General features: G+C 39.7%; 1 protein-coding gene across 2 annotated transcripts; it reads right to left on the bottom strand.

Annotated features, from left to right (window-relative positions):
- Positions 1–492: 492 nt before the first annotated feature.
- On the bottom strand, positions 493–16,926 carry zfand3 (zinc finger, AN1-type domain 3). Of its 2 annotated transcripts, XM_044169219.1 has the most exons (7): positions 16,357–16,926; positions 11,238–11,311; positions 10,009–10,049; positions 6,918–7,109; positions 5,528–5,593; positions 5,272–5,439; positions 493–3,405 (listed from the first exon to the last, which is right to left on the bottom strand). In XM_044169219.1, the coding sequence occupies exons 3-7, from the start codon at positions 10,034–10,036 to the stop codon at positions 3,251–3,253; spliced, it is 609 nt and encodes a 202-aa protein (XP_044025154.1). In that variant the 5' UTR covers positions 10,037–10,049; positions 11,238–11,311; positions 16,357–16,926; the 3' UTR covers positions 493–3,250. The 2 variants fall into 2 exon arrangements, with proteins under 2 accessions (XP_044025154.1, XP_044025153.1); XM_044169218.1 differs by lacking the exon at positions 11,238–11,311 and having other exon boundaries at positions 16,357–16,925.
- Between the last annotated feature and the right edge of the window lie 920 nt (positions 16,927–17,846).

Genomic DNA, 17,846 nt, shown 5'->3' with positions numbered 1-17,846 from the left:
TTAAATAGGAAAAGTACAGCTTTAAAGATGTCACTGCAAATCTAACTGACATACTTTGGTCGTCACCAAATTAATACCTGAACCACAAAAAACACTGAAATGATATCTTATCAATCATTTTAGGATATCTGTTAAAGCTCCAAACTGTGACCTCTCATTCTGAGTTACTATGCTTTAATGATCATTACACCCAATCACCAGTATTACAGGCAAATCCTGCTACCGTCTGAGGAACTGGCCAGTAGACTGATACTGAATCTTGTAGTTCTAATGGGATCAACTCTTAAACAAAATCATTGCAGGAAATACAAAAACTATGGTAGTTTAAGATCATGACTTACGTAAGTTTTGTGTGCTTCACATTTTAACTATCAATAATGAACTCTGATGGATTATGGCATTCTGTTCATGGTTTATTTTATAACAGAAAACTGTTTCAAACAAATGTTAATATGGGAAAAATAAACACACAAGAGATTAACACACACCACATCCTCTAATCCAGTTTATTTTCCTCAGCAGAAATTGGAACACGATAAAATTAAAGGAGAAAATAGGACAGAATTATGTTCTTGCTTTTTTATACATTTAACTAAATATGCCACTCTATGCTAGGGTGTAAGTAACTCAAACTGATATAAGGTTAAATAATTTTTTTCTCTAAAAAGGTACAGAAACATATTCCATTTCTTCCATTTCTCATTAGCACTCAAAAAAGGAACACGTTTTTCAAAATATCAAAATAAGAACCAGCCACGACATTTCTCCAAGCTCCCTTTATGAGCTGTGTTCTCATTGGAAAAGACAAGAGGGGTGGGGAGAGGTGAGGGAGGGAAGAAACAATAATTTGTGCATGAGGATTAGCATAGTTAAGTGGTGTGTGGTTATAAGGGCTCTCCACCTGAATCAACTTTTTCGATGTTCATTTGCAAAAAAGGACGCTTTCTGATTTTCTTGCCATTTAAGGAAATCTACTGCTTCGTATCCGTTACTTCTCTAAATTGGAAAAACAGCCACATACAATTCAAAATCATCAAATTGCACTTCCTGTGATGCTGCAAAGTACGTTTTATGGAGATTCCGTACCTGTACTGAACAAATCACAACTTATACTTTTAATGCACCTACAATGTGTGCTAAATGCCAAACAAACAACAAAAATTTTAATTTGAAGAAAATAAGTCAGCCTCTGCAACGTCACAAACAAAAAAGTTGATTTTGGTAAAACACCCCTTTAGGAGAAGGAGGAAGAGAGGTGTGTAACTGAACAATATGCACAGCACAAAGTCCAAGCAGTCAGACTGTGTAGGCTGATTAAGAGCAGGGTCGGAAACAATGACAAAACAAAAACGTATGAGGAAAGGGGAAACCACTCAATTTAAGAATCCACGTTCTTTCTGCAGCCAAAACCAGCAGAGGCGTCATTAGACACTAAAGAGCGACGGTTTGAATCTGTGATGTCAAGAGATGTACAACCTCGACAGGGTCAGACAGAAAAAAAAAGAAAAAAAAATACACGATGGACCGCTGGGAGTCTTGGGTTCACGTTTCATCTTACACCTACATACACCTGAATGAGGTTAATTAATAGCAAAACTGAACTGAAGAGAACCAATCATGGTTGATCACTCTGCTGACGTGGCGAGTTAAGAGTCCAGCCATATTCAAAACGTATCAACGTTTGGCTGGTGTTATCTTCCCAACCTTGTTTTTCATTTTTGCTTTAGGTGTATAACGTCTCCAAGTTAACCAGCTTTTGGTTAATTTCTCAGCCTTAACATCAATTTTCACTTGTGCTGTGTATCAATATGACATCACTGATTTAAACTGTGGGACAAACCCATCTCTCTTTGATTTAGTGAAAGCTCACTAGCAGAAATTACGCCCTGGGCGTAAAAAAACAACGAAATTATTACATTTTAAGAATTAGGTTCCAAACAGATATTCCCGACCTGAAAATTAAATGACCTAATCCTACCCACAAAATAAATTATAGAACGATTTAAAGGGTAGTAAGTAATTAGTATTCAGTTTAGCACTCTTGACTGATCGTCTACAACTATAGAGACACTCAGTGATGAACTTCGGTTATTTCTTTTTTATAAATGAATACATGGCGATTTGGCGAAGAACTCTTCATTTGAATACAAAAATTCAGTCGTATTCCCCTTTAGGTAAAACAACAGTACGACTCAGTAAATTGAAAAAGGGGAGGGTAAGAGGGAGAAGAGGATCTGCTACACAGAGGATTTATCCAAGTGACTTTTTGTCCATTAGTGTGGTTTTTATTTTTTTATATTTATTTGTATTTTTCTTTTTGTCAACAGTCCATGTGAGCAGAGGCAGGGATTGGCTGTATTGTCCTCCACGACACCGTGGTTAAGCAGTAAAAACAGAGCTAATCACCATGACGGCCACACAGGGGGAAAAAAAGAAAAATCAAATCAAACTATGACAGCATCCTTGGACTGCCTCACATTACCACACTCAAACCTGCACAAATACACTGTTGCTGGTACCATGCACGAGCAAAACATGGTTAGTGCAGCATCACACATGGACCTTAACGTCGGTGGAAGAAAAAAAGAAGGAGGAAGGCAGGGTTACAGGTTTGATACTCCAACCCCTTGATGACGACCTGAGGAGTGGCCGTGGGATAGAGCTGGACCCCTCACCCGCGACCAAGAAATGGAAAAAAAAAACAAAAACAAAAACTTTGTCGAATGAGAATCCAAATGGATCAGTTCAGCTGAACGCTACAACAGTTCATCTTCCACAACTTCCTGTACTGAATAAAAGGAGCGTGAGCAAAGAGGAGGAAACCGTGGCGAGAAACAGCGGAGCTGTGCATGATGTACGACAGGCTGGATCCGTCTCTGCGGCATCCTTCCTCTGAAGACTGGGGGTTGGGTTAAGGCTGTGTGTGTGAACATGCGATACTGAACGTGGCTCCGCAGAACAGCCACCAGGGCCCCTGTTGGCCCCGAGCGGCCTCGTCCAGAGCCTCGTCCAAACAGACGCTCCACGCAGGAAATCAGGACATCAACAGGGTGGCGTCAAGCTCAGATCCAGAATTGTCAGGTCAGATGCAGGATGTTACAACCATGTTCCCTCCCCTCCTCCTCTTCTTCTTCTTCTCCCCCCCTCCCCCCTCCCCCCATTTGTCATTCCTCCCAGCTCTCCTTCCACCTCCTCCTCCTCTTTGTAAGCGCCTCATCTCTAACTGGATGGCTGGTCACGGTGTGGCCAATCAGGAGCACTCTTCCCCGATGCGTTGGCACGAGCGGCCCACCTTGCGGTCCAGCTTCACCATCTTGAGGACGGCCTCCTCGCGCCCGCGGCCCAGATGGTCGAACAGACAGTCGTGCTGCTCGGGTAGACGGTGAAGCATGCAGAATACATAGCCTGGGAGGGAAACAGAAAGCAAAGTGGTGAGGGAGGAAGTGACCCCAATAAATGTTCTGTTGTTCCTGCTTTGCATGGGAGAAAACATCACATCAGTGTTTTTACCTCAAACACAAACGTAGAAAAACAAGCGTCTTACTGACTTTTCCAACTGATTTGAAAAAGTAACAAATGATATGTAATTAAAAAAAAAAACTTGCAAGTGCAAGTCTGTGTATTATCTGTATACCCGTAGATCCAAGTGATTCAGAAAATGTGAATTTGACTAAATTATCTTAACTCAAAGTCTACTTCTTAGCTTGTTTCCAGAGGTTTCTAAATATGATACTCGCATATTTAAGATTTACTTTTGTGTGAAAATTGTACAGTTTGGTCTCAGTATTGGGTCTGAGACCCAGATACAAGTAGTTACGTCAGTCACATGTGGGATGTGCACAGGTATTTTGATGATTTGTTTTACTTGGCTGGAACATTAGTGGGTTTGCCATATATGCCAATGCACAAAGTACATTATTATAATAGTACAGTATTATAAATTCATCAACACATGTCTGTTAGACAGCTTACCTGGCATTTTCTAAAGCACTCTGACGCAGTGCACCACTCATATAGGATACATCAAGGAATAGTAAAACCCCATCCATAATGTTTTGACCGCAAATGTGAAGTATATTCACATAGATAATTATAGACTTTCAGTGTTCAGTGTTAAATCAGCTTAAAAGTATTAGCAGATTATTTTTGATGGTTGTTCTCTTCTTTTTTTTTTAACATCTGGATTACAGACTGTGCCTTTCAAAGTAAAATACCAACAATTACCTAAAAGCAAGAATAAAACCAGGGGCTGACATACTTAGGTCTTACTCTAGGTCAGTGGTTTATGTGGTCAGTTTTTCACATCAAACCAAGCAGCAACCTTCAGAGCTGAAAACTGAAGCCAATGCTGAAGTGCCTCAAGCCTGCATTCTTTCTAATGACCAGCGGGGGGCGACTCCACTGGTTGCAAAAAGAAGTCCGATTGTATAGACGTCTATGAGAAAATGACCCTACTGCTCACTTGATTTATTTCCTCAGTAAACGGTTTTACTAATGACCTTATGTTCTCAATCACTAGTTTCAGGTCTTCTACAATACAGCATGATGGTCATTTAGTAAATTATGGTCCCATTTAGAGTAAAATAGATGATAAAGCATGGTATGCTTTAGGGCGGGGCTACCTTGTGATTGATAAGTCACTACCACGGCAATCAGGATAGAGGCGATGCATAATCACTGCACTGTGTACATTTAACTAGCTGTGAAGTTGTTTTTGGGTGCTGTCGGTGTTTTCGTCTAAGAACTTTGACCCACAGTGTGTTTTCAGTTCATGAAAGTTAATTATGACATTTTGGTTGCCTAAAGATTTCTTTTTCAGCGTTCGATTGTACTAAAAGACACTCTAGGAGTCGGCTGTTAATTTTTTTTTGGTAAGCACATTTTGTTTTAAGCCTGTTTTTCACAAGCCAAAATTGGCATCCCAATTAATATCACAGTTAATGTGAAATATGGATGCACCTTGCTAACCTAGCTAGCATCCAAATATGGTCCCTTCCAGTCACAGGTTGCAAAAAAATAAAAAAATAAACAATATAGTGACGGCCAAAATACCAATCTTGAGGCTTCAAAACGGTAGTCCACAAACCAGTGGTTGACATCAAGGTGACTACGTCCACTTCTTTTATGAAACATTAAAAGCAGCTGACTTTGTTGCTTGACGCATTTTCAAACAGTGGGGGAACTGAGTCAGTGAAATTAAAAGCAGCGGTATGAAGGTGGAAGTTAATGCAGCCTTTTAAGATGACATGTGACTGATGTGTTTGTACTGACCACAGCGACAGGAGCCCAGTTCCTGCTGCACCAGCTCTAGTTTGGTTTGGCAGCGATAGCAGCGCCGGCGATTCTTCTGCTTGGGCGTCCCGCGGGCCTCGCTGCTCCCCTCCTTCTCGTCTGTCCGTGGCCGTTTCTCTGGCGTCGCCTCACTCTCTGAGGCCGACGCTGAAAACAAACGGCAAGGTTAAGAGTTAGCGCTGAAAGTGGGGGAGGTCACGCATAGCTTCTGGCAGGGCGAAGAGGCTGACTGTACCTGATTCTCGTGGACGTTTTGTGGGTGTGCAGAGTGTGCCTTGGGCTGTTTCTGTGGACGACATGCCTGCAGATGGAAAATGAAGAGATATGTGAGACAGGATGTGAAACGTTCTCTTCCCATACAGTGCGTCCATGTTGAGTAAAGAAAACTACTATAAAATAACAAAATATTACATGTACTGATGAATCACCTTTTAAAATCATTCGTTTCAATTTTGTGCTTTTAAGAGCACAAAATGTGACCTCTTTACAAAGTTGTGAGGAGTCTTATTGAACATGGAACATTAATTCCACTTGTAAGTGAAAACATGTGACTAAAATTAGTATCAACTGTAAATGTCACATATATCAGGAATCTTACTTTTTTATGTTACTGAGTAATATTTGAGTGTTGCCTGGAGTCCTTTTTAGTTCTAGAAACGAAAAATACTTTATACTCCACAAGAGGAGATGCAAAGATTCCAAAGCAGTTTAATATTTTCGAAAGCCCCATAAAATGACAGAATAAACAAAATAAACATTTCTACATTCTTTGAACATGTTAATTTGTAGTGAAAATAAGTGAATTATCTTTCCCAATTGGAATTTTGTATTTGCTTTAAGAAAGTTACAATGCTGGAACTCAAAAACAGACTCAATAATAGTGTAATAGTAGACGTACGGGGTTAACGTACAGGGCATTCAGATAAACTAACAAGCTAGATCTTTCACTGAGAAAAGTGTGCTCTCAACTGTCTATTGTATATCTTGCACTGTACAGGTCCAGTTGTCCAAGTGTGTCACTTGGTACTGGTGCATTACTATTGCTGTGGCTCTTTGTCAAAAAGCAAAATTCACACAGACTGATTCCTATATCTTTATTGGGATTCTACCACTGCACCGATCTGAAGTTATTGAAGGCTGCACAGGAACGTTTGTGCTTGTACGACGGGTCCAACCTCAAAAGACATCATACTACTGATATCTATAAAGAAACACTGCTGATGTAGTCTCGAGCTCAGCAATTGCTGGGAGTATTGCAGCATTAAATGATTTCCTGAGTTCTGCAACGTACTTCACATTCAATTATGCTTCCTCGGTGCGAGTAGTTGAAGGGTTCAGCGCCCCACCAGCCTGTGACTGAATCCAGTCAGAACTTTATCTCCTGTTTGCCCTGCTCTATCTCACTCTGTACTTTCCCACTGGATTTAAAAAGACATGAAGAATAGACTGTCCATTTTTCATCAACAGCTTGCCTTGGACAACAAGTGCTGTATTTATGAATTATTTTTTTGTCTTTATTTTAGGACATTTTTCATCAGAAGATAAAAATGGTATGATGAGGGTTTTTGTTTCCTAAAAAAAAAAAGGACACGTTACGTGTGAAAACCTTGGTGGTCCCATCTTACCTTCCCTCGTGCTGGGCAACGTGGGCGAGGGCTCTTCGGCTGACGGCTGCTCGGAGCTAGAGGGCGGCGATGACAAAAGGGATTGGCTACTGCTACTGCTCGTCTCGCTACTAAAAACTGGTGATTGGCTACTCCCAGTGCTTTGGATAGGCTTGGTGGTGCAGTCCTCCCCTGGCTGCTTCTTTTCGATGTCTGTGGTCAAGGACAGTAAGTAAGCAAGCAGAGAGAAATGTAAAAATAGGACAGGGAAATAGATACAGACAGAAAGGGAGGAGGAGGAGAAAAGAGAGACGACACAGAAACAGAGTCAAAACACTCAAATCTGGACTTGTGCGTCTGCTTATGGTGTGTAGTACAGAAATACAGCCGCACACCCCAAACCTCCTGACACTACAACTGTAATAACAGGTTATATGTAGCAAGTGTGTAGAAAATATGGTATTGTAGCTACCAGGCAGGCTAACATTATTGATATTTTTACACAATAAAGCTGTGAAGTGAATTTTGGTGGGCGGTTCTTTGCTCATCGAAAATGATCAATTAAAACTAAGGGGCAAAAAAAGTCTGAACAGCAGTGAGTGAGTGCTCTGCCCAGAGTAAGGAGAACTCTCATACGTTATATATATATATCTATCTGTTGCCTCTCTACTTCCTTTGGTATGCTGGTTTTTCCTGTCCATGAAATGATTATGTACTGGCCGCTTGGTAAATGTAAATGTGTGTACAGTTTCCAAACATCTAACAGGTTTTCTTAGTGCTGATGTTCATCGTCTATTACCTCTTATTTCTTTTAGCAGAGACTTGGTTGAGATAGGGGATCCATTAAAGTAAACATTTAGCTGCCTTGTCCTTTGGTGTCAAACATTAAGTCACATGTCAATGCAGCTGAGAACACAAAAGTTTAGAAAACTCTTCCTTGTTGGTGCATTCAAGGAACCTCCAACACCAGTTGACAATTAGCTAATTAAAGCATTCAATTCACATTTTTGTCGGACAATCAAACTTCAAAACCAAATTGCCATAAGCAAACGTGGAGATTATGCAAAGGATGATTTGAATTACATCTGAAACAATTAAGTTGATTAATTGATTGGTCAATTAAAAGAACATTTATTGGTAAAATATTGATCAATAGATTAATCATTCAAGTATTTTATGCCAATATGCCAAAAACTCCCTGGTTATCGTCTTTGATTATCGTAAATTGAATATCTTTGGCTTGGACTGTTGGCCAGACAGTTTTTGAAGACATCCCCTTGGGCCCTGGTAAATTGTGATGAGCAGTTTTGACCATTTTTTGACGTCTTACAGACCAAAAGATTTATTGATTAAATGAGAAAGTGATCAGCAGATTAGCCAATAATGAAAATAATCGTTAGTTGCAGCCCTAATGCGCCAGCCCCATCTCTTTCTCTCTCTCCCTTCATTTTCTGTCAGCTCTCTACTGTCATCTGTCTAATAAAGACAAATCCAATGCCCAAAAATACCTTTAAAAGATGTTCAAGTCGTCCAAGCACTAAATGCACCAAATTCAAAAGTTTTCAAAACAGTCCCTGCTGTTAACTGCATAACCACATGACTATAAGGTAACTTTTCCAATGATTTGGTAAGAGAAAGACATGATCACCTTGGAAGACTGAGCTGCACTTCAGACCTCTCTGATAATCTTGACGATATTGATCCATGACGATATTGTCTTTACTCTTTCCCCTTCAGGGAGGGTGAGGGAGGTCAGCCTAGATTTTAGTTTCTCCTCCACATGTGGACTAACCCACTTCTGCTCAGCCTCTATACTCATGTGTATTGAGTCTATTCTGAGCGTCACTGCTGTCTGTGATGCTAGACTCAAAGCCGGGCCCTTAGGTCCTTGATGTCTGCCATACTCACTGGTTGCCATGGCCACCGACGGGGCTGCAGTGCACCCTCAACCCATCCTCCCAAACCAGACCGGAGGAGTCATTAAAAAAAACTTAATGCATACCATGACATTTTCAAACTTTAATTGGGCATTTTTCTTTGTCAGACACTTCCACATTGTGGAAAAGCAAACTTTCTACATTTAAGGGGGTTTCAGAACAAAATGCTGAATAAGGTAACCAGACTTTATTGGTCTGTTTTCCAAATGCATAGCCGATTCTGCTCTTAAAACACAACATCCTTCCATTTTCCTAGAATGACTTCTTAGCATTGTTAGCATTCCTAACCGACATTAGCTGGCACATCTAGCCTCAAGCTGCTGCTAGTTGTGTCTGTGTCTGTGTCTGTCAGTGAGAACAGCTCTGCATGCCAAGAAAAAAAAAAAACTTCACAGAAAAAACAAATGTGGAACTGTTTCCCCCATTTATGTGTGACAAGTAGCCAGCTGAAAGCAGCTAATCCTCAAAGACTATGTTAGAGATGGAAAACATGAAATTCAATGTCTTCTCTTCTGGTCTAAATATATTATTCTCGTAAGTATGCATACATTTGGTCATTTGCATCAGTTAACTCAGTAGTCGAGCATGAAATTGTACATTTTACAGGTGAACCATTCGAGGCAAGTGATGCTCTAACATGCTGATATGTTGGAAACTGTTTTTCATGGCTAACATGCCTTAAATACTGCTGTGCCTGAAATGTATGTGCTGTACAATTTCTGCAAACTGTATTTTAGAATAGGAAAAGGGTCCCAAATGGCAGCTGGTCACCTGCCGGTGAACAAGAGAGCAAGCAACTTTTCAATCCCAGTCACGATTCGGCAGGCTCCCATGCTTGTAAAATTATTTCATGACAACTGTGACTTTAGCTGCATAGCACATTTATTGGGGAAATAAAGTAAGCCATGAAGAAACAGCGTGGTTATGATGACTGTGCTAATAGCAGAAATCATTTTATTAACCAGTTTCAAACCCAGGGAGACACAGTGGCACAGTATAGGGACCAACTGCCTTTTCTGTTTAACCACTTCTTTTTTCGTCTCATGCCCATGTTAGTTGCTCTAAACTCTTTGCTGTGGGATGATATGCAGATGTCACCCAGGACAAAATAAGCAATTTAATCTCATGATGCTCTTTGTCATTTCAGAAATACTGTGTATTGAGAAAAGACTTACCAGCAAAACATTTGGAGCAGAGATTCATGGTTTTACTGGACCTGAGGAGACAGGTGAGAAAATTAATGTCATTGACCACCTCAGACATCCAAGCTTTGCCTCTATTTATTACAACGGTTTCCACAACTTGTTCTGATACAAACCTAAAGTAAAATGTTGTTCATTCGAAGACAACATCATGGCATGAAAGATTAAACAAAAATCAATTATATGGAAAATGAAACAAAATTGTACACAAATAAAGCACATGATTACCATAAATTATCTGGTGCATCATTTTCTGGCAAAACAAAAATTTTGTTTCCACATAGACCAATACCTGTATCAACTTTATGCAGAGTGGCTAATCATAAATGGGGAAGACAAATGCCATTATGAAATATGGTACTGCCTCCGTAACAAACACTAGTAGGACCATACCTCTTTTTAAATATCTCAAATGACAATTATCACCACATCCTGAGCGTCAACCTCTTTCATAATCGCTCCTAATGTTTCATCTCAGCAACCCTTTTTTTGTTTGTCATTCTGGCAACTGAGCCTTTGTGTCAATAAATTCAAGGCTGGATGACAGGAAATCAGAGGACGGGGAAGCAAATGGCTGTTATGGGGACACTAAAAAAATCACTTACAGAAGGAGCTGAGGGTTGTAATAAATTACATTATTTTACTGTTTTACCGTTGTTATTGATTCATTTCCTGTCAATAGAGTAATTGTTTCAGCACCACTAGTCTCATGCAAGCAGAAAGACAAAATTTGCTTCAAATCTGTCTCCTGTTACACATTGGTGTAGATTACTGCGGATCTTTCTGCAGTCAAACAAGGAAAGGTTTAGTTATAATGTCACTTATACTGGGTTCAGCTCAAACCAACACTAGGTACCCTGCCGTCATGATGATCTAACGCCCATGTACAACACCTTTGGATATGCAAACAACGCATTTATTTGAAAATGATAAGCCTAAATTCCATCAGTCTGCAACTGTCTCCATATCATTCTAGCATTAAGCTCAAAGTACAATTGAGGCCGACACAGTGGAGCTGAACATGACAAAGGCCAGCTGAAGATGACAAAAAGTACAGCTTAGTCTGATAAAGGTTGAGTCAAGTCTGACAACAAAGAGCCGAGCCTAACAAGCTGAGTGTGAGATGTCCTATATACTCAAAATGCTATTGGCTGCCTTGAGGGCGAGGGGGTGGATGTGTAATGGATGCAGGTTTCACTTACAGAGTTAGGTCCTGCAAAAGCCCAGAGTTCTTTGTCAGTCACCTGTTTCAGTCATGGCTGCACAGTGACCCAGCCTACTTAGAGAATTGTCAACAAAAACAGAGTAATTTAACAACGTTTTTGCCATAATGGGCAATGATTTTAGTGTGGCAGAGAACCACGAGGAGACAGGGAAAGCATTGGCATTACACAGTTTAATATGACTACTAATAAAGATTAAACATACTGTAATACTTCCTGTGACCTTAAAGTTCAACGATTCATTTTAACACCATCTAGGGGACAATGGGCAGTTTTATCAACTGGTGAACCTCTGCTGATTTCAATCTTTAAACTGAGATTTTAAATCTTTAAACATTGAACATTTTGGAAATGCACTTGTCTGTCTCCTGGTTTTCTTGGTGGTTGGTGGTACCTTTTCCTACAGATACGTCATGTCTTTCCCTCACCTTCTGGACCTCTCTTTAATGTTCATACCACCACAATACAGCCATTTCTGTCAGCTGTGAGCCCTGTCAATGGTACAGAGGCTGGAACTCCGTAGGGTATTCAGATCATTGTTCCTACAGGAGCTTTGTGACCAATGCAGCAGGACAAGCCTGCAGACTGTTTTTGCCTCCACCAAGGAGGTGATGTTTTTCACCTGTTACAGTCATTGCATCTGTGCATCACCAAGATATCGCATTATCTATAAATGGATTCTTATGAAATTTGTTAGAAAGACGGGCCTTGAGCAAAGTAACAATTGATTAGACTTTGGTGTGAGTGACCCCGATCTGTCATTATCATATTTTTGCTATAATTATACTACTGGAGATACAGACTTAGAACGGTGCTTCTACCATTTTGTCCAACCCCATTTTCAAATGCGAGGCGGACAGAATATTAGAAATATATATACACATATATAATGTAATCCACTATAAACACCACTAATCACAGCCTCAAGAATTGCCACAGAGCTGAATCAACAAACTGTGACACAATGTCAACAAAAACTGAATATGAGCGGCTTCACAAAGATAACATTTATTCCAGGTCTGCTGGATGTATTACACTGTACAGGTGTGCCTAATAAACTGGAAACTCAGTGTAATCTCTGACCAGTAAAAAGAATGAAGGGTGATGACACTGTGAAGCTCTGCATGCGTTTCACTTCATAATGTGACATCTACAGCAAATCAAACTGATCATATTGACTCTCGGGGAAAAAGTTACAAATAAAAACAGTACAATCTTACAGCTACTTAAGGTAGGTTAAAATTATTTAACCCATAGCAGTCTACATGTTTGTACGATTGAGTGAACAAAAAATGTGTTACACTTGGTCTAACCCATTTTAAGCCCGAGTCAAAAAGAAAACCAACAAAAATAGGTAAGTCTGCCTTTTCTTATTATTTAGCAACCATGATTCTGGGCTCCCAAATACACGGCAGCAATGTTGAGTCAAAATCTCAGCCCCTGTACTTACACTGACCTGCCGTGTAGTTACTTTAAACTGTACCAGGTGCTTCATAAGCACAAGCAGAAAAACTTTTTAAAGAACATGCTGATTTCTACCCATCTACTTATTGAACTGACAGGCTCACAAGTACGTAAGCAGTTAAAAACGATGTTTAGCTAGACACCAAATGTGTCTTGTCCCTTAACAAATTTCTTAAAGGTATGTGTTTAATGGTATATTATAGCAGCTTTATTACTATTATTTCGCAACATAAAACTCTTATGATATTGCATAATGGAACTGAACAAAAGAACACAAAGTAAATGTTATCAGTTGGCTCTCATGTACCATTGAGCAGTACAGAGGGGGAGCGGAGCACAGAGAGTCAGACTGTCTGTGATGCCTTTCAAGCCAAGCTAACGCCACATCCATCCCACGGACAGGCTGCATTCACATACAATGTAAAGTGAATTTTAAGCTCGCTGTGACTGCTGGAGTGTTTTTGCAGTCTGTGCCTTTTGGCCACAAACCGTCGATGGATGACAGATCCCCGATGGACGTTTGCTGTGACAACAAGAACCGACTGTGTGTGCGAAAGCTCAGACTAACTTATTTCTTTACAGCACTCTCCTTTCTTTGTACATTCATGCAGTCATACAACTTAGGATAACTGCACATTTTTGTGCCGCATAGATTTTCAAGTTGACTTTTTTTTTGCCTCAGGCTGCATCTTTCCATTCATTTTGCATTCATGTTGCCTCTAAGCATCACTTCACGTTGTAAAATGTAACTGAACAGCCAAATCTACCTAATTTCCTTTGAAAATTGCAGGTTTGTGGCCAACGGAAGTGTTTAGAGAAGGTTAGTCCAACCAAGTTCAGACATTTTCACTTTATTCTAATGAGAATAATCTCATTCATTCATTTTTTTTGCTAGAAAACAAGGTGATTTACTTGTGCTGAGAAATTCATAAGAGAAAGTATTATAAAATCTAAGAATGGTGAAACTTGAAAAGTTTCTTCACACGTTATGTCCAAAGAGCAATAAATAAGAATGTTTCTTCTGTCGATTGTTTTCACAAAAACAAACTGCATAATGCAATCGAACTGTCAAATTGGGAATTCGCCCTTCTGACGAGGATGCGACACCAAAAAAATCAATTTACATGAACAGACGAATATTTCAGATGCTGGGCTACTCAACATCTGCATGCAATGCAAAAGTTATTTTGAGACCATTTTATATCACCTTGTATTTAATGAAGCTTAAACAATACTAGAAGACAAACTGATGTATCCAATTAAGGAGCACAAAATATAATTTGTGTAGCTATAATAATAATAATAATAATAATACGAAAGGAATGCAATTTACAGCAGGCAGGTGAAAAATTAAAACTCATTTAGGCAAGAGGTATTACAGAGTGCCCCCCATTACAGGTAATATTCCAACTAGGAGACTAGATGGGAATATTTCATTATTCCGGCAGAAAAAGTGCCACAACCAAGTCATATATCCACATATCTTGTTGAGGTACTTAAAATACATATGGTTCATCAGATAGTAGCATGCAGAGTGGAAAAAACATACGCAGATAAGACAGCAGAGAAAACAAGCCATTAACCTTGAACCCTGGAAAAGGATTGAACTGGGGCTGGAAGTATTTCCGATATTTCTCTCCAATATATTGTTCCATATTAGCCAATTGCTGATATATCCATATCGGATATATGTCAGCCGATATAGAAGTTCCAATACAGTATATAGCCTAATACAGTAATATATGTTTGATGTAATTTAAAAACAGCATCACTATTACATATTTTGTAGACCAGAGAGCACTGACAAGTTTATTTTACAACTGTTAAGTGTACTACTCAGTATATATCTTGGTCATACTCCTTTAATAACCAGACCAAAAGGCATCACTAGCAAAAATGTTTGTTGTGTGTTCTGTAACAAAAAATAAATACATTATAAAAGAGAATATTGCTTCAAGTATCTGCAGGCCTATACTGCTAACGTACCTTAACAAATCTCCAAGTGATTTTCAATGGAGAGTTTTAGTTTCTCATAAAGGTCTATATGGTTCTCAAACTCCTCAGGTTATCATTACAATCAGGTGATTTCCCTGATTAACACAGCTTCACCCAAAGTCAAAGAACTAGTCAATGAAATCACCTGGTGTAGTCTTTGATTTGAATGAAAACATGTATACTTTCCGCACATGTTTGTGTACACCCAGTCTTATCATTATTATTATTATTATTATTATTATTATTATTATTTGAAGCTTTTAAAAACTGACAAGAATTAAAATCTTTGTGGAAACACTGAATAATTGTCACATAAGTAAAATGTTAAGACTGAATACTAAAAACAAGTATTAGCACTCTGTATCAGTCATACCTTACCTTAAATTAACCATAATGCTGCTTAAACCACAAAAAACACTGTATTTAGTGATGGGAGACACATGTCATTAATACTGCCAGGTTAAGGGGCCGTACATGCTTTAAAAAGAGCACCAATACTGAATTCAATCCCTCAAAATGCTGAAAGTGTAACCTTATTCAAGATCTTTTAAAGAGGTCTTGAGTTTCAGTGACATGTGTGAAGAGCCTGTGTGGGACAGGACAGCCAGCAGCCCCAGGCCAGGTGTTATTCTGAGCTGAGGCAGGCAGGGCCGTCAACACACAACGCTGCCATTTATGTCACCTGACATTGACAGGTGGGTTACTGGTTCCAGTTTGCTTACTGGACGCCACAAAATGAAGGCAACAGGGGGATGGGGCTTGAGGGAGGGGGTCGGCAACCAAATGACAAGTCATATGACAATGTTCTGTAATGACAATACCCCCAAACAGGGAGGCAATTGTCTTACTGGTTGTATTTCACACAATAGTAGTAGGTTGCCAGCCATCACTAATATTACTGTAATGCAAGTATTACAGGGGGTTAATAGTGTGGCTATGGTGCTCTGTAATGAGATGACAGTAATCTTATCCTAGTATGTTTTTTCTGCTGCTTTGGAATAACTTACATCCCTATAAAGGAGAAGCGGACAGTCATGTTTGAGTATCGTTGTTAAATCGACTAAAGGTTAGATGTAAGTTAGTCATTTTTCCTATGGGGTAACACAGGAGACACCAGTGAATCACATCCGGTATGCAACACACATCCACCACTTGTCAAGACCGAATGTAAAAGGGTGTAAAATAACTCAAAAGACTGGTTTACCAGCACTGCTCGGTTCGAGGGTTTAACCAAAGTAACGTGTTAACCGTTTTATTGCTGCTTATCTTCGAGGTGATTCAAGAAAACAGGTTTGGTTTAAAAGGAACCTGCTGGCAATAAATCATGTTCTATCTCGGGTACGTCACCTCCTGGTTTACAAATTGCCTTAAAACACGATATAGCACTATTAAAAAAATAATAGCCGGCGTTAGAAACGACGAAAGTGAGTTCATAAACATAAAACTGTGGATATTTAGCTAGCTTTAAAGCTAGGAGGTTTATTTATCAGCTAACTTCCCAACCCCCCACCCTCGGCCTGTACAACAGAACAACAACAATGGGTTTGGACTAGTTGAACCCGTTGAGCATATTTCATCCGGTTTTACCTTTCAGTTCAAGATAGCAGGCTTAATCTAGTTTATATTAGGTTTAACTTACCCCCAAAATCCACAGGGACACCGGGGAGGTAGACTCGGGGGTTTGCTTCGTTCACTAGTGTCTCCCATGACTTCCAACAAAAACCGATATGGAAACGCGAGGCTGGGGATGAGTCCGGGGCCTGGTCGTTCAATGAGAAAAACGATCCAACACTCAAGTTAAACAAAAAGATAAATGTCCTCTTTGTTTTAAAGTCCACAAGTCGGTGAAAAAGGGGGGCGAACTCGGCCCGTTTCGGCCACAAAATCCTTCCGTTAAGTCAAACAAAACGGCTTAGTTTGAACTGGAATAATTGAACGGCACTCGAAGCAATCAGCTGGACGTTCGGACGTTACGACCGACAAACAAAAAGAGAGGGGCGTCCCGGTGTTTTACTCGACACTAAAAAGCTTAGAAAAATCGCAAGCTGTCCATCGATACAGATAAAATACAACTGTGGCGATGTCGAATGCGTGGGAGGATACGAAAAAGATAAAACAAATAGATTGAGTAAGGCCTTCCCCTCTTAACAGTGCATGGCCACCCCTATTCACACGTCGCTGGTACGAAGTATGCTGGGCCGGAAACGCGTCCATCAAACCAGAAATGTCAATATTGCCCAACGAAATGAAGGCAAAACAGTGCCACAAACTGACATGTAAATGCACTAATTGCAGTAATTCACGACTAAATCCCAATAAAAATGACAAAGTAAACATGTTGTGTCGCTGTATTCACTTCAAATGGGTAGAAAGACAGAAATGTGTAAGGGTTTGATCAGCTTTGATCATTGGCTTTACTGTAATCCGTTTTACCTGATTACAGTGAAGACTTAACTCTACATTTGTAATTAAAAGAAAATAAAATCAACTTAAAATAGGACTCCATCAAACCATTATTAATATTAGCATATGGGGGTGGGGGGAGACAGAATGTACTTTACATTGAAATGTTGTGTTCAAATGCTGATTTTACAAAGTTAACAGCATCTCTAGTTCAATGATATACTAGCTGTCAGGGATTAACTCTACATGGCCCCAGGGCAAAATTAAGATGTGGACAGCTATTAACCTCCCTTCTTTCCCCAGTGTCTGTGCATTGTGTGTGTATTAGTTAGTTTGCTGTTGTTTTGTTGAGCAGCGCAACAAGCTGAAAACAACCTAGATCACCTTATAATTCTGATATGGTGAACATGTTAGAAAGGAGTTGCCTATTTACACATCAAGCAGACGCAGAGCTAGATTAGCATTCATTTGCAGTCATGTTTCAGGTGACCTAATGAATGTTGAGTCCAATATTCACTAGTTAGCTAGTCACTAACTTTGTCTGTCTGCTTTTTGGTGCTGGACAGGTAGTGTACAGTTGGTTTATTGGAGTTTTTCTCTGAAAACAGCTGCTGCAGCTGGAAACCAAAGCAATGAGCTGAAAGACGCCAAAGCAGTTTGTCAATACAAACAACACCTTTCAGATTACACAGTCATATGACCAATTGTTAATGTAAAAATATTGAT

This window comes from Siniperca chuatsi, linkage group LG16, assembly GCF_020085105.1.
Source record: "Siniperca chuatsi isolate FFG_IHB_CAS linkage group LG16, ASM2008510v1, whole genome shotgun sequence".
Lineage (NCBI taxonomy): Eukaryota > Metazoa > Chordata > Actinopteri > Centrarchiformes > Sinipercidae > Siniperca > Siniperca chuatsi.
The sequence above is the reverse complement of the archived record's forward strand: the minus strand, read 5'-3'. Positions and strand labels throughout refer to the sequence as shown.

What these genes read in the sequence shown, in the direction of transcription:
- zfand3 (XM_044169218.1), bottom strand. Translation starts at nt 16,424, where the DNA reads ATGGGAGACACTAGTGAACGAAGCAAACCCCCGAGTCTACCTCCCCGG. An exon ending in TGTCCCTGTGGATTTTGGGG is followed by an intron (nt 10,050 to 16,356) that starts GTAAGTTAAACC and finishes CTGTCTCCTCAG; the next exon opens with GTCCAGTAAAACCATGAATC. An exon ending in AAAACGTCCACGAGAATCAG is followed by an intron (nt 5,440 to 5,527) that starts GTACAGTCAGCC and finishes GTTTGTTTTCAG; the next exon opens with CGTCGGCCTCAGAGAGTGAG.